General features: G+C 37.2%; 1 protein-coding gene across 1 annotated transcript; it reads right to left on the minus strand.

Annotated features, from left to right (window-relative positions):
- Positions 1-15322: 15322 nt before the first annotated feature.
- Positions 15323-17224, minus strand: LOC137618843 (uncharacterized). Its single transcript, XM_068349051.1, has one exon. It carries the CDS (start codon positions 17222-17224, stop codon positions 15323-15325), a length of 1902 nt encoding a protein of 633 aa, XP_068205152.1.
- Between the last annotated feature and the right edge of the window lie 1139 nt (positions 17225-18363).

Below are 18363 nucleotides of genomic sequence, written 5' to 3' on the forward strand. Positions count from 1 at the left end.
AGTTTGTCTTAAACAAGCCATTTCTAACTCATGCTTACGCTGTCTTTCACTTTCTTCCTACTTTCTTCTATTTTCTTCTCTTTCAGCTGCTCTTTCATCTCTCTCAAACACTTCCTGTTCTCTCTTAAGAACATAATCTCGGATCTCATCGCCATCTAGACCAAGAAGTTTACCTGAATCTATCAAATCTCTCGTAATCGCACTCATTTCTATATTCTCCCTGTTTTCAATTGGTTATGAAGTCGAAAATCCCAGCAAGGTCGCCAATTGTTACGATCCTCATGGGGATGGAACCAGGTTCTTTTGAATTGATTACTTATATTAGGATTACTCAAACCACAACCAGTTTTGAAAAGGGGAATATAGAAAGAAAACTCACAAAAGAAAACATAATTTTATTTACAACTAGTCAAAGATCAATGTTTCTTGACTGAGTACTTAGGAGGCACTGAACTAAACAAAGAAAATCATCTGATTAAACTTCACTCCAACAAATAGGGGAACAGTCAAGAAGGTAGACAAATAATACTTAAAAGATTATACTCTTCACAGCAGCTCTCAACGGTTGACAGGAACGTAAATATTTCAGGACTGGGCGTTTCATGGTTGGTAATAACGGCAGGGGTCAACTCGTTCTGACATCTAGGACAAGTTGTCGAAAGGCTGGTCACGTCCGCATTCTGGTCCTTACGTTCTCTCTCTTTCCCTGTGCTTGTTCTCCCTAGTTCTCTCTCTCGTCCTCTCTCTCTTTCTCTCTATTGTTCTACTTTTCATACTCTTGTTCTATCTTTCGTATTCTCCTTCTCTCGTTCTCGTTGAAGTTTATATACCCCTGTAGGGGAGGGGATAACTATGGACAATTCCATATAAGGAAATTTTCTCCTTTCTTCATCCTTATTGGTTTTCCTTAAAACCACGTCTCTTTGATAACATCTTCACGAACGCTCTTCTGGTATAATCGTGATCCATATGGCGCTATAATTAAAGCGAGACATGTGTTTACCTTCCGTTAATGTAAATTCTTTGGCGACAACACTGCTCTCCTTGTCCTATGGGTCCTCGGATTGCTACGAACAGACGATCATTATGCCCAAGGTCTGCTGATCTTGGCACATCTAATAAATATCTTGATCTCCATCAGCGACGGTGACCGTTACCAGTAAACACTAGTGGTACCTCCTCTCTCTCTGCTTCTTAAGAGTAGAAAATTCACATGTTTTAACATTCTTTTCTATATTATTCTATCTACCCATGACACATCCCCCTAAAAAGGAAAAAAAAGGGAAATCTACTGATTTTATCTTTTTTTTCTTAACAAAATTTTCAAGGGAGAAAATACCTTATTCTTAAACTGAGAGACAATTACTTTATTACTCTCATATCATGTAACTAAACCAAAACACTCTCTTACTTGTTGATATAAGAAAAAAAAAACAGAAAGAAAACATACGTCCATATCATTCTGAAAAATCTCTAGAAAGACTGTCGGCTATTACATTATCCTTTCCCTTTATATGAACTATCTTTAAATCATAATCTTGTAATTCTAAACTCCAACGTATGAGATGTTTATTCTTATTCTTAAACCTATCTAAGTAAACTAACGGATTGTGATCAGTGTACACAGTTAAAACATGACCACTACGTACATAAATCTCAAAATGTTGTAAAGTTGATACTAAACTAAACAATTCCTTCTCAATGGTTGAATAATTCTGCTGTGCTTTATTTAACTTCTTAGAATAATAAGCTACAGGGTGCTTAGTCCCGTTCACTTCTTGCAACAGAACTCCTCCTATGCCATTATCACTTACATCTATCGCTAAATTAAATTACTTGCTAAAATTGGGCAACATTAGTACGGGCTCGTGAATCATTATGGCCTTTAACTTATTGAAAGCTTCGATACATTCTTTATCAAATACAAAACTATGTCCTTTCTTGAAAAGATTAGTTATTGGAGCACTTATTTCTGAAAAATTAGGAACAAATCGGCGGAAATATGAAATCATTCCGATGAATCTCATTGCCTGTTTTTTACTGGTAGGGATTGGGAAGTTGATGATAGCCTCTATGTTTCCATCTTCTGGACAAATCTTACCTAGACCCACTTTATGACCCAAATATGTGATTGAGGTTTTTCCGAATTTACATTTCTTCAGATTTAAAACAAGTTTTGCTTTTTCAAGGACTGCTAATACTTTAGCTAAAATGCGTCAATGTGGCTCCCACGTATCTGAAAATATTACAAGATCATTCAAATACACGACACAGTTATCAATTCCATTTAAAACTCTATTCATTAATCTTTGAAAAGTATTCGCTGCATTCCGTAGACCAAAAGCCATAGCTTTGAGTTCATAACTACCAAAAGGTGTTATGAAAGCGGATATTTTCTGTGCTCGACTACTTAAAGGTACTTGCCAATAACTTTTGGCCAAATCAAGTTTAGAAATAAACTTAGCATTTCCTATTTTATCTAAACATTCTTCTATCCTGGAGAAGGGAAAATTACTTTGTTTTGTAACACTATTCACTTTTCCAAAATCAATACACATCCTATCTTATCCATCTTCCTTCTTAACTATTGGAGAACACCAGTCACTTTCGCTAGGAACAATCAAACCATCGTCTAGCATATACTTAATTTCCTGTCGGACTGAATTTGGTTTTTCTGAGCTTAGACGATAAGGATTTTGTCTAATTCGGTTTTGTGTCCTGCAACTCACTATCATATTCTAAAAGATTAGGCAAACCCAATTTATCACTAACAGTTTCTGGATAATTTGAAAACACATTAAATAATTCCCTTGTTTTTTCTTCCTCTAAGCTAGATTTAAACAACGTGAAATTATTAAGAACATCAGAGTTCTTCTCAAAAGTAATATCTCTGCGACACGGTTACAACTGGCATTGGATGTTCATTATATTTCTTTAGCAAGTTGATGTGCAACCACTTAGCTCTACGCCTACCCATATCAATTAAGTAATTCAAATTTCCCCTTTTATCTATGATAGGAAATGGACCTTCGAACTTATAATATAATGAGGGATCTTCTTTCTGGACTAATACTAAGACTTTATCACCCACATGGAAAATTCTGTCTTTAGCCTTAAGATCGTACTTCTTTTTAGTTTAGTTTCCCCTTGACGGTTGCTCTCATTTTCTTTTGCCAACAGCCAGGCTTTCCTTAAATCCTCTTTGAGATCTTCTATATTCTGTATGTAATCCTTTCTACCTTCTTCTTGCATTAACTTACACTTTAAAATTTCTAAAGGTCCTTTGGCGGTGTGACCGAACAACAAATCAAAAGGACTAAATCCGGTGGTGTCATTAGGAGTTAATTGTAAAGCCAATAAGACAAAAGGTAACTTTTCTTCCCAATCATGTTCAAAATTATTACACAACTTCTTTAAGCAACTTTTCAACGTTTGATGAAAACGTTCAACAATTCCTTGTGATTCAGGGTGGTACGGGGTGGAAGTTACAAGTTTAATCCTTAACTCTTTCATTTTATCTCTGAAATACTTTGATACAAAATTGCTACCATCATCACTCTATATAACACAAGGAAGTCCAAATTTAGAGAAATAGTTCAGCAAGCGTTTAACTACAGTTTTTTGCATTGCAATTTCTTACTGGGATTGCTTCTGGATATCGTGTTAGTCTATCAATGATTGATAATAGATAGATATTCCCTCCCTTACTTCTGGGCAAAGGGCCTACGATATCAATTACGACATTCTCAAAAGATTCTCCTACCAATGGGATATTACATAACGGGGCCCGGGGAATTACTTGATTAGGTTTGCCAGCCATTTGAAATTCGTGACAACTTAAAACATATCTCTTCACATCACTTTTCATTTTAGGCCAAAAGTACATTTTACTTATATACTTAAATGTTTATTTACTCCTAAATGTCCTTGTTCATCGTGTGCTAACTTCAAAATTGATTCACGAAGTTTCCTAGGAGTTACTAATTGCTCTATGACCTCCTCTTTGCAACCTGTCTTAGGACGAACATAGCGACACAAAAGTTCGTCTTTTAAACTAAATGTTTCCTTACAGACATTTTCAGGTTCATCATCCAATTCACATTCAAAAATTCTTGTTAGTGTTTCATCTTCCCTCTGCATCTTAACTAGTTCATCCTTATTCAATAAGCCTGTTTCTGAAACGCTTATCTGTACATCACTTCTTTCGACAGCTACATCATCATCTCTGCTCACATCATCAACATTTTTAAAGTCAGTTTCCTCGGCTACACTCTTGCTAAGCTCATCATCACTGCCTCTATTACCTACGTTCGAATCCTCGAACAACCTATGACCGTAGTCAATATCTGTATCAAATCCTGACCTGGTTACTATCATCTCAGGCACTTGAACTTCACTTAAAATAGGATTCACACACTTGGAAGTAGTTAAATCATTGCCAACAATAATGTCAACGCCGTCTACGGGCAAAGTATCCACGACTGCTAGTTTTACATCTCCTGTTACTAACAGACTTTCCAATTTCATCTTTAACAAAGGGCAAACTACACAAGTGTTCGGAAACCCACCTAGCATAACTTTTTCTTTCATGCTGATTATTACATTCCTTGAGTGTACATTCATGTTGATTATTACATTCCTTGGTACACTCTCTCTCCTAACGAGTGATACGGCCGCTCCCGTATCTCTAAGCAAAACTACTGCCCTTGAATCACCTCCTTTAAGAGAAGAAACTAAACCTTCAGACAAAAATTCACCATAATGTTTCCTAGTTTCTTTCAAGAGACTATTCCTTCCTGGATAAAGATTATTAACTAGTGACACAGGTTTCTTCACATTCGTACTTTCTACTGTGCAATTCCTAGCTATATGACCTTTCTTATTATAATTGTAACAAGTGACCTCTGAATTACTGACTGCCCATTGGCTCCTACAGTACCGAGAAATATGACCTTCCTTCCCGCATGTATAACAATCATAATGATGATAATATTCCCGGTTCCTATAATCGTTATTGTTAGAGCTACTTTTACTATGTTATGCCTTACTTGACAAAAGAACGTTTTTCTTTTTACCGCCACTTAAACCATGTGTGAGACTGTACTCATCTGCTAATCTCGTAGCACCGGCAAAAGATGTTTCACGCCTATCTTCTATATATAATTTGATGTCTGGAGATATGTTATCTTTGAAACTTTCTAACAAAACTAAGTTCTTGAGATCTTCAAAATTATCGACTTCAGCGGAAGTCAACCAATCACAAAACGATCTTTCTAACTTCTTTCCGTACTCTACATAAGTACTAGTATCATCTCTCTTCAAACTTCTAAACTTCTTACGGTACGCCTTTGGTACCAATCTGTATGCACTAAGTACGGTTTCTTTCACAGTATCATAATCTTCACTTTCATCCTCAGACAAACAACTATACACAGAATCTGCTTTACCACTTAAAACTGATTGTAAATACAAAGTCCACTGTCTTTTAGGAGCGCCTACTCTGTTCATTAACTTTTCAAAAGATATAAAGTATTTCGTAACATCTTCCTCATCAAATTTTGGTATAAGTTTAAGCACTGCACTCATATCTAAACTATCCGTGTCACTATTTAAAGATGAATTACTCCCTGATCTGCTACCTGACCGACTGGTATGAAGAGTTTGTCTTAAACGAGCCATTTCTAACTCATGCTTACGCTGTTTTTCATTTTCTTCTTGCTTTCTTTCATTTTCTTCTCTTTCAGATGCTATTTCATCTCTCTCTAACACTTCCTGTTCTCTCTTAATAACATATTCACGGAGATCATCGCCATCTAGACCAAGAAGTTTACCTGAATCTATCAAATCTCTCGTAATCGCACTCATTCTGCTTCCTTCTATATTCTCCCTGTTTCAATTGGTTATGTAGTCGAAAATTCTGGCAAAGGTCGCTAACTCTTACGATCCTCGTGGGGATCGAACCAGGTTCTGTTGAATTGATTAATGAAATGGGGACCCTTCGACTAAAAAACACAATGAAACAAAAGGAAATATAGAAAGAAAACTCGCAAAAGAAAACATAATTTTATTTACAACTAGTCAAAGGTAAATGTTTCTTGATTGAATACTTAGGAAGCACTGAACTAAACAAAGAAAATCATTTGATTAAAATACACTCCAGCAAATAGGGGAACAGTCAAGATGGTAGATAAATAATACAAAAAGAATACTACTCTTCTCAGCAGCTCTCGACGGTTGACAGAGACGGGGATATTTCAGGTCCAAGCGTTTCGTCGTTGGTAATGAGGGCGGGTGGCAACTCGTTCGGACATCTCGGACAAAGCTGGTTACGTCTGCATTCTGGTCCTTAAGTCTTCTCTTCTTCTCTGAGCTTGTCCTCCCTCTCTCTCTCTCTTTCTTGTGCTTCCTCCACTTCTGTCTTTCGTGTTCTCTTTTCTCTCGATCGTGTGGAAGTTTATATATCCCTGTATGGGAGGGGTTAGCTATGGACAGTTCCATATAAGGAAATTTTCTCGTTTCTTCATCCTCATTGGTGTTCCTTAAAACCGCTGATAACACCTAGACGAACGCTCTGCTGGTGTAATCAAATTCCATAACGTTGACTCCTTCAGGTAATGTACATCCTTCGGCGACAAACACTGTCCTTCTTCTCCTATGGTTTTCTTGGTGTGCTATAGACAGGGGATCGTTATGCTCAAAGACCGCCAGCCTAGGCACATATCTTGACGATGACAGCTTCGATAAACAATAGTGGGACCTTATCTCTCTCTCTCTCTGCTTCTCTAAGAGTAGAAAAATCACATGTTTTAACATTCTTTTCTATATTATTCCATCTACCAATGACACTAGTCATCTACTGGACTGGGATTTGACACCTGCTTAAACTCGGTAGTTTCTTGAATTGTCTGCAAAGTCACCATCATTGAGCTAAGGATGCAGTGTTTGGGGGAGCCTATAGGTCTACCTACTGAGTCATCAATAGCCATTGCCTGGCCCTACCTGGTACTAGCTTAAGTGGTAAAGGTCTTAATTTGGGCACTAATCATATGTATATATGGTCAGTCTCCAGGGCATTGTCACTGTTCCTTGTCTTTGCCATTCATGAGCGCCCTTTAAACATTTAAGAGAGTATATGTATGTTTTCACTCTCGCTAAAAACCTTCACGAGAGATAATTATGTCTTTTCCTTCGAGTATCAATTACATATCTTGATTAATGTGTCTTTAAATCTTTTGTCTTCGAGTGATGGAGAGGAATTAACCAACGATGTCAAATGAGCATCCTTCCTTGTGATAACGAAAATCCTATTTAAATTATTGTAGTAAAATTAAAGGTTTCTTTTGATTCGATCTATCCTTATCCTTCTTATACTTTATCAACCGAATTACTCTTCCTGTTATGTAACTTAGGACAATAAATTCAGGTTCAAAGGATTTTACACACAAACCTTCTCTTTTCCGTGTCTCCGTCTGTTCATTAAAACTTGCAGAGGAATGGAAGGGAGAGAAGAACTCAGAGTTAATTGAGTGGAGACACTCATTCATCACACTGTTGGTAATTGTCTCGTCTCTGCATCAGGAGAATTCCTTTTCAACAAAGCATTGGAAAACAGAAACATACAAATACAAAGACAGACAGACCAACACACACACACACACACACACACACACAAATACACATATAAAACAGCTACAATATCTCCTTGGAGTCCAAGAATCGAAGACAGAATTTCTGTTACATTAATACTAAGCCTGATACTATTAGAAATATGGATCCTGTCAGGCAAACGACCAGTTTATTTTGGAGATAGCGGTAAAAAATAAGTTATATATATATATATATATATATATATATATATATATATATATATATATTATATATATATATATAGATAAATATATATCTATCTATCTATATATATATATATATATATATATATATATATATATATATATATATATATATATATATATATATATATATATATCTATATCTATATATGTATATATATATATATATATATATATATATATATATATATATATATATATATATATATATATATATATATATATATATATATGTATATTTGTGTGTGTGTATGTGTGTGTGTGTATGTGTCTATAGCCTATATGTATATATCCTCATCATCTCCTCCTCATACACCTATTGACGCAAAAGGCCTTAGTTAGATCAATAGGCCTACTTCTCCAATCATCGTCTCCTACTTCCCGTTTCATGGTCTTCAGCTATGTAGGTTTGGGTCTTCCAACTCTTCTATTGCCTTGTGGAGCCCAGTTGAAAGTCTGGTGAACTGATCTCTCTTGGGGAGTACGAAGAGCATGCCCAAATCATCTCCATCTACCCCTCACCATTATCTTATCCACATATGGCACTCAAGTAATCTCTCTTATAATATTATTTCTAATCCTATCTAGCCATTTGACTCCCAATATCCTTCTGAGGCTCTGTTTTCAAATCTCCTAAGTCTAATAGAAATTGTTTCATTGTCATACCATGACTCATGTCCATATAGTAACATCGATCTCACTAAACTGGTATATAGTCTGATTTTTTATATGTAATTTCAGGGTGATTTAATTTCCAAATTCTACTTGACCTAGCCATTGTCTGATTTGACTTTTCAATCTTTCACTAAACTTTAATTTTAAAGACCTAGTATTGGATATATATATATATATATATATATATATATATATATATATATATATATATATATATATATATATATATATATATATATATATATATATATATGAAACACAGCCATTTCTACTCCACTGCAGTTCACAGGCCTCAGACATGCCCTTATTCATGTATGGGGTTTGGACAATTCTCATCACCACGCTACCCAACTGGGGATTGGTGATGGTGGGAGAATTTTGTCTAATATCTCACAGGAAGCCAACCTATTATTGGTGACCCAGACTTATGAAAAAAGAATAGTGCTTTTTTTTGGCAGATTTCAATCGAAAAACATACAGTACGAAAAAAGATATTTCAATTTTTATCATTCATAAAACATCAAGATGAAAATTGCAGATGAAATCATTTAGATACAATTATAGATGATAGATTTTTTTAAAATTTGGGAGAAATTGTAAAGGTGTTTTCATTCATGAATTAGCTAAAAGATGAATATTCTTCTGCTTCATATTTCGCTAGACAAGTTCTTAAAAATACCTTCAAGATTTAATTCGTTCACAAGTGATTACAGAAATCGTCAATATTTTCTATCATAACTTATATTTTTTTCAGTAAACTTTGATTAAAATATATTTTATATAACAAAATTTTAAAGTTCAAATGATAGTTATATATTAGGTAATCATTCTAGCAGGAGTTTTCAATTACTCCATTGAATTACAGTTATTTTCTATATAATTTATCAGTATATTGATACATTAAGCCTTTATTATACAATTAAAATGTATAAAGTAACTATTTGATACAATAATATACATAAAACATATTTTACATTTCTTCTTATTATGAGGTAAATTATATGGGTCTTACAACCATAGATTACACAAAGTAGTGAGCTGAGCATCCTATAATATATTTAACATCTTCGACTTAGCCAATACGCGAGAGAACTGAGCAATCAATTTTAGAATCAATGTTTTGTCAACCCTCCAGTCAAAAGGGTTTTCAATAATATTAAGTTTGAATTGTGAATGATTCTTGTCAACGTGATAACCTCAGGTCAGGTCAGGATAGGGATAGGGAAGTGGGGAATAGGGGATAAGGATAAGGAAGAGTACCCCTGGATACAATCCAGTTTATAGCCCGAAGGCAGGTACTCGGGAGGGGTAGGAGAAGAAAAAGTGAGAAAAAGAAGTATAGGAGGAGAGTAAAAGAGAGGGGCAGACCCTCTTGCAATGTTAGGTAATAAGGTAGAGTGGATAGAGGAGGAAAGGAAAGGTTTTTTGGTTCACGCATCTAGCCCTGTAGCAATAAGAATGTTAAATGTTAGATGTCCCCCTTTGAAGGCAAAAATATGATGGCAGATTATGGGTTATGAATGTGGAATTAATGAATTTAATTGAATTATTGATTAATAATGGTTAAGGATTTGAATTGAATTAACCGGTGGAGATATATCTCGGCCGGGGTGGATCACAATTGATTTTGGGATCTAGTCTCCTCCACCAGTTGTGATCCCGAGTACGTCCGTTGGAAAGAGTCCTTGTAATTGCGTAAAGGTCGTCATCATCAATGGCTAGTTTGTCCCAGGTTTTTTGGCTAAGCCTGTGAAACCTAACATTGAGGGGTTCCAATTTAGAAAGTTGATGGAGATCAAGTATTTTGTTAAAATAGGGAGGCGCCTCTTTATAGGCTCGCCTCAGAGCTTTGTTTTGGACGGCTTGCATTTTACTCAATGAAGACTTACTGATATTGCTAAATATTACGGTAGGGTATTCTAGTTGTGGTCTTACTAGGGATTTATAGAGCCTCAGTTGCGTTTTAGTGGATAACCCCTTGAATCTTTTTAGCCTACTGTCAGTCGCTTTGGAAATGTTAATTCTTGCTTTAACATGGGAAAGCAAGCCAGACCGTTTGTATGTACACCCAAGTATTGTTGCATTATTTGTGTATGGGATACGGATGTTATCTATTATTATAGGAGGAGGATTGTTGACCGTTATTGACAATAATTGGAATTTGTTAGTATTTGTAGTTATTTTCCATTTCCTTTCGTAATTATTGATTTTTGTTAATTCACGGACTGTCTTTCTCTGTAAATAAAATTTATGTTTATTAGGATGGGTTATCACTTGGGTGTGATCATCGGCAAATATGATCTGAAGACAGCCTTCTGCAGGTGGAGGAGTGTCCTTAATATAGAAGTTATATAGAGTGGGGGAGAGAACACTACCCTGAGGGACTCCTGAGAGCAGTTGGAACTCTGGCCCTATATAATCTTTAATTTTGATCATGGCAACCCGGTCATCTAAAAAGTTGCACAGCAGTCTGGTTAAAATATCTGGCAATTGTGCTTCTAAAAGTTTGTATTTTAAACCCTCATGCCAGACCTTGTCAAAGGCTCTACTTACATCTCGTGAGATTAAGTTACATCCACACCCTAAACTTTTCTTAACTGCTATGAATTCGTACAACCTGGCTAAAGCTAGTTGGGTCCCCTTCCCATGAGTGAACCCATACTGATTCTTGTTTACAAGTAAATTATCATCCAAGAACTCCTCGAACCTAACTTTTATTATTTTTTCAAATATTTTCCCCTGGGTCTCTAATAGGGATATTGGTCTATAATTCGAAACTGAGGTTAGGTCTTTACCCTTTTTCCCTATAAAGGGAAGTACAGCTCTCTTGAAAAAGTTTGGCCAGTAGCCCATGCTTAGGGACTCATTTAAGATATGACAAAGAAAGGAGAGCATTGAATTGGGAAGATTTTTTAGTATAGTTTTGTTGACTTTTGATTGGCCAGGAGCTTTGTTTCGAAACTGATTAATGATATTAATAATATCCTGGATTTGGATAGGTTTCAAGAAGGAGTCGTCCTCGTCAAGCCTCCCAAGATCTACCAAATCGTAAGGGATTATGCGATCAGCATGTTCATGGATTGCCGCCATGACATGTCGCTCATGTTGCTGATCAAACCTGCGATTTTCTATGGGGTCAATCCTAAAGATGCTCGACCAGAAATCCCTGAAAACGATCTCTTGATCCCGAGGAGTATAGACCTTCTCATTGTTGTTGATGATGTAGGCTGCGGGATCTGAGGACGAACCTAAAAGATTCCTAACCATTCTCCAGAATTTACCTGGGTCTTTGTAGGAGATCTCACACTTGTTCAAGAGAGTGTCCCAGTTTGAATTAATAAGTTCTACAGATTCGATTTTGATTCGTTCTTGGATGTCACGGATATATTCTAAGATATGCCTTGATGGGCCCTGAATATTAATTTGATCTATGGCCTGTTTGTATCGGAATTGTAGCAGTTTAAGGAGGTCAGTTTCCTTGGTGTAGGGTAGGATTCTGTGGGTCTTGATGGGGATATACTGCTCTGAGGCTTCCTTTATCAACCTATACCAGAAAGCTAGTTTGTCATCAATGTAGGTTTTATCTTTCAGGACATTGTTCGGTTCATCATAGTTCGAGAGAGAGTCATCGAGTGAGTCTTTAAAACGTTCCCAGTCAGCATTATTGATGTCAAGTGTAGGACTAGTAGGTACCAAAATGGGTCTCACAGTAAGTTTTAAAACTAAGGGAATATGGTCAGAAGTGGTTAGAGGGCCTTGAGTGAGTGAATAATTAAAAATGTGCAATCTATTAGAAAGGAGAATGTCTGGCTTGCCCGAGGTTCTTCTATGAAAGTATGTGTCAAAATCTGGTCCTAGGAATCTTATAAGGTTCCTATTCAATAGGACGTTTATAAGATTCCCTACTGGGTTAGTACTGTTGTGGCCAAGGGCCGTGTGAGCTGCGTTAAGATCAGCCAGCAGGTAGACTGGGATATTACGTCTCATCAATGAAAGTATATCTTGTTGTGGGAAAATTGGGTTTCTGGGGGGTAGGTAGGTGGTTGCCACTACCACCGGTCCACGTACCGTTTGCAGTTCAACTGCTAAAAGGTCATGGTTGAAACCGTCAATTAACTTGACTGTAATATCCCTTCTGACCGCTATAGCTATCCCAGCGCTCTGTTCTCCAGAGATGTTGCTTTGGAAAACATTATAGTTCCAGATTTTGATGCGAGAGGAATTCGGGATGCCTGTGGAATTGAGAAGGATGAGATGTGGGGAGAGAGAGGAATAAATATTAATAAGTTCCCTGCTACGAAGGAAAGTCCACTTCAGGACATTGTGTTGGAGTACTATGAGAGTGTCCATTAGGATAACCGTCTTTTACTTATGTCGTAGAAACCGGAGACCAACCTCCTGAATCTGTCGTTGTTCAACCTAGTGAGTCTTGGGACATATTTATTCAGTTGTATTGAGCCACTATTTATTAATCCAATTACTGTGTCGTTATCTAATTTTTCTGTATAAAGGTATTTGAGGGTCTGTGATTCGAAGATCATTTTCTTTAAGGATTCATGGGTAGCTGATGAGGGGGTTGTGGTGTTGATCGCTGTATATAGCCTAAAACCAATTTTAGTTACCTTAGTTTGATTAGAGAGGGGGAGGGGAGGGAGGGCGGTGGCTCCTTGTGATTCTTCGACATGAACTTGAACAACTGTGGAGGTGGAGGGTAGGGGCTGCTTTTTAGCTGGATTGATGGGTGCTGAGATGTCAGAATCAGAGTCACTGAGAACTCTTTTTCTGCTGAGATCCTCTGTCTCCATGTCATCGGTATTAGTGAGAGCCTGTGGGTGGTCAGTTTCGGTCTGGGGTCCTTGTTGAGCCTGAGGGGGAGTGGAGTCAGTCTGGGGTCCTGATCTTAATAGGTTCGAGACTTTGCTAGCCAATTTAATGGCCTCAGTGGGGATCTTGACTAGTGGCAGGCCATTGGCTTTGTAAAAAGCATCTACCATGGACTGAAAGGTGCCAGGCTCAACAGCCTCACTGAGATTAGCCATTATTATGGCTGTGTTCATAACTGTAATTTGCTGTAGTGATAGGGAGTTCTGTACTGGGAGGGCAGAGTTAGCTGTAGAGTTATTTGCCTTAGGGGCTGTGGCCTGGGCGAAGGAAATGGTTGGAGTCGTCTGAGAGTGTTGAGTCCTTAAGATTTTTGCTTGTTCCTTAACCATAGTCTTTCTAGTAGGGCATCTAGCTGCCATTGTTGGGTGGTCACCACTGCAAGTAATGCACTTATGGTTGCTACCATTAGGGCACTCCGTCCAGCAGTGATCCACAGAGGCACAGACTGAGCAAATCTTATAAGTATCTGGCTTAGGGCAATCTTTCTTGACATGATCGTACTTATAGCATCTCATACACTGGGGTAAAGTAACGTGAACTTCCTGCCTTAAGAATCTGGGGGGAAAGGACTGTCCGGAAATGAGAAGACCCTTAACCAGGCAGTCTCTCACCATCTGTACAGTATCCAGTTTAATCTTGAAAGTGGAGTGGGTGTTGGGCAATTTGATCACTTCAGAGACTTTTACATTGTTCCGTATTTCGATGTCATGCTTAAGGTCGTCAGCAGATTGGGTGTAAATAGGGGCGTCGGCCTGAGTGACTACTAGGGTTCTCTGGGCATTCAGGTGAGGGGGGTCAAGAATTTCATAGTTCCTACGCAGGAAAATTTCCTTTACTTTAGGGTTGATCAGTTTTTCGATATTGGTTTCATCAGCAATAGCATAGAAACATTTGTTAGATGTTTCTAACTTATGGATATAGAGGGAATTTTCTTGCAACAAACGCCATATTTCCAAGCGACGGGACTCACTGTCAGTGCCCTGACTAGTGTCCTTTATCTTCACTTTACCCATCGTGAAGATATGAGAGATAAGTCATTAATAACCTACATTGAAATTGAAAATGAAAACAAAACAAAAAATTTTTCTTAAAACCTTAAGTGTTCTTATGGGGGAAATTAGCGAAAAAAAATAAACTCTACGGGGGTTTCACGTACATTTACGGGACTCGATGTTTTAACTTTTAATAATGTTGCAATGGCTGGAGGCGAGATTTAATACTATGAATGGATGCAAAACAATTAGGTCACTAAGAGAACTATATAAAGATCAATTTTAAATGAATTGAGGGCACGTGAACCAAAAAACTAATGAATAATAGTGAATAATAGAAAAGGTATTAGAACACTTTATAGAAGGCAGTGTTTTATGGCTAACAAACTATCCTATGTAGGCACTACAAGGGAGTAGGAGCCTAAACGTTGCAGCAATACCCAGTATCCCCAGAGAGTTTTAAGACCACAACGGCAACTCCGGGGATAAAGGGCTACTGATGGTTAGTAGAGTTACAAGAGAGAGAGAGAGAGAGTGATAGCGTACGGAGAGGAGAAGGTTGGGTGGGTGGGTAGGGAGGAGTAAGGATGGGGGAGGGACTGGGAGGCGGGGCTTCGTCCGAGCCGAATCTCTGCTGCTGCTACGTGACTGCTGAGAGAGAGAGCTGGGAGACGTCTTGCCTGGTTGAAGTCTAGTGCGCGAATGATGATGATGATGTGATCAGGGTTGCCAAATGTGACGAACTAAAACCCGCCAGACAAGCCTTCAAAACCCGCATTTTCAGGCCAGAAACCGCTAGATTTTTCAAATGTTATGAAAATGCATGGAAATTTAATTTTAATAAAATAATTTGACTTACTTGTTTTTACTTCGAAATTGTGCATATATATCCAGAGATCCTTTCGTATCCTTAGATTTAATCTATTCTTGTAAAGAAAACAAAAATAGATCATCGTCATCCTCTACTAAAGTTGAAAATGCAGTGACTGGAGATGTCGAGTTTGAAGAACCTGAATATGATACACTATATGCAGCCATCGTGCCTATTTTTTCTAAGACGGTTTTAGGAATATCATATGTATGGCAGTTTTTCTCCAACCTTTTAAGGCCATTCCTAATAGCAAGAACTGAATTCACTGATTTCAGACTCAATCTATTTCTCAATTTGTTTTTAATAATGTTGTGTTGGCTAAATAGTCTCTCAACCTCGGCATTTGAGTGTGGTAATGATAAGATGCCAATTGCTATTTCATGCAATTCCTGAAATGGATTACAATCTGATGCATCTCGGTAGTTTCCTACTTCGATCCAAAACTTTGCTGTTGATTTCTTTTCTTGCCACTGCACTATTGTTAAGTTGCGCCACTGATTTTCCACTTTTTCAATGTTTTGATAATCACAGCCAAATATCTCTGCAATTTCAGTAATAGGATCTTTGACTTGATTTAAACACTCATGAACAGAAAAACGAGATATTTTCCGTAATGCCTCAAAGTTATCTGGAAGTCTATTTCTTAATTCGCTGCATAACTTGACCACAAATGATATGCAACGCTGGCGAATGTTTCCTTGAACCTCAATTGCAATTTGAGATTCCCTGCAAACCTTTTCAAATTCATACCCCATGTATGCTCCAGGATCTATGTAAGAGGAGATATCGGTCGTTAATGGATTAACTCTGGCTGTGGGGATTGTTACTTTCTTGCTTAATGAAATGATTAGATTCGACAGGTCAAGCAGAAGTTTCATTGGATCTGTGTTTTCACCTTGAAATGTTTTCATTGTCCGTTGAGTTTCTTGCAAAATGGGACGCATGAACAGGAGGTATAATTTATTAACAGGATCGCTGTACATATCAAACAATGATTCAGCAGTGTAACATTTTTCCGAAGACCTTGTAATTTCAAAATGAAGCTTTAACTCATCCCATTGAGATAAAATACGTGTTACCGCTGGTTCAATGGAAAGCCATCTCGTATCACATACTCTTGGTATTTGAAGAGGCTGTTTACCGTCATTAATTGTAGCAAACAGCTGTTTGTACATCAACTGCCTTTTAGACGAATGCCCAAACCAGTTGTATGTCTCTTTTACAAGAAAATCAAGAATTCTTGGCAGAGTTTCCGCTACTGAATGTGATACAGCTAACTGAATAGATTGACAAACACACCTTATCATGAATAATTTAGGCAGGCCAAATTCCCTTTTCAACAATTCGCATACACCATTATTCAAACCAGTATTCACACTTGCATTGTCAACCCCAACGCCAAGTAGTTTCTTTGGGTTAAGATCAACATCTTCGAGAAGTTTCTTGATAGCACATACAATGCTCGCTGCTGTTCCAGATTCAATTTCAACAAGACCCAAGTGTGTTGATATTATTTTCTGCAACTTTTGGCTGAAATACCTAATAACAACTCCAAGTAATTTGACAACGCTTATGTCTGTAGATTCGTCAATTATTAAACTATATTTAGCATCACCAATATCTTCTCTCAAGCACTGGTTAAAATGAGGTCCTAACACATTCACTAGCATTTCTTTACACTTCGTTCTGTGCATTTTTACATGTGGTGCTTGTTTACTGTCACGAAAAGCCTTCCTACTAACTTCAACAACATGGTCGGTAGTTAAAAATGCCGTGTGTTCTGCAATAAATAATGCTAATTGTCCTTCAGCCTCGTTAGTTGCATATTTCAGGGAATGGTCTATATTTGTGAATTTTATTTTTGACTGTCGTGCACTTGAAAACGGCTGAGCTGCTCTTACATGTTTAGTAGTGCGAGCATGGCTACGTAAGTCACTCAGTTTGGCAGCCATTTCAGTTTTACAAAAAATGCAATATGCCCTTCTTCTACTATTTTCAACTGGCTTCAACCAGTCCTTCAATAAAGGAAAACTTTCCCAGATTTTCCTATAAGACTGGGGGTAATTTGGAGCCATTACTACAGAACGGAGGGAAACACAATTCAAAAATGAAAATTAGATAGCACAGACCATTCCACTAGCAACCTGCTGATAAACTGTTTTAAGTGATGCCTCACGCCTTAAGAGATTCACTAAGTATTTCGTCAGAGTTGTTATGTTCAATATAATTCCAAAAGTGTTAACGTATGTATCTTTCATAAGGGTAATCAAAGTTGTTTGCTTCTTTTAATGGAACTTCTCACTCAAGGGTCATAGTTTAATTGGTTTTGCTCACTTGCTCACTAGTCAGTATTCTCGTTTAACACTTGAACAGTTGTGAGAGAGAGAGAGAGAGAGAGAGAGAGAGAGAGAGAGAGAGAGAGAGAGAGAGAGAGAGAGAGAGAGAGTGAGTTGACGGCTAGATTGCTGACATGTATAACATGCTGGTATAAAAAGTCGCGACCTGATAATGGAACCCATTTATTTTACCCTCCAAGATTCTGAGTACACTTTTCTTATTCTCTCTATATATTTATTTAGGATAAAAGTATCTTGAACCCATTTAAATTCTAAAATTTCATTAATTATAATAAGTCCCTAAACAGTCGTAAGAAAATTACTGTATTATGAATGAAATATTTTGAAATCCCGCCAGATTTCCCGCTAGCCGCAGCAACGGTATAAAACCCGCAAATCAAATTTTGATTCCGCCAGAACTAGCGGGATTCCAGCTAGTTTGGCAACACTGGATGTGATAACCTCAACACCAAGCAACTTGATCCGCCTCTTCTAAAAATTCTGATTTCTTTTTCTATAACTATATATGTAAATTTTCACTGAATCTTCCATATGATATAAAGATTTTCATTAAAATCTATTACAAATAATTATAAACAAAAAAAAATAATTCTTAAAACGTTAAATAGCCCAAATTTTCGAAAACACATCATTATGATAAAATATCTTTCCATCTGATCGAGCTCGTCAATAATTTGCGTAATATTAACCGTTCACTGAGATTGGAGGAAGCCTTTCCTGCTCCATCAGTATTT

This window comes from Palaemon carinicauda, chromosome 25 (genome assembly GCF_036898095.1).
Source record: "Palaemon carinicauda isolate YSFRI2023 chromosome 25, ASM3689809v2, whole genome shotgun sequence".
In the NCBI taxonomy this organism is placed as follows: domain Eukaryota; kingdom Metazoa; phylum Arthropoda; class Malacostraca; order Decapoda; family Palaemonidae; genus Palaemon; species Palaemon carinicauda.

Coding starts and splice junctions, on each gene's coding strand:
- LOC137618843 (XM_068349051.1), bottom strand. CDS start 17,224: ATGGCTGCCAAACTGAGTGACTTACGTAGCCATGCTCGCACTACTAAA.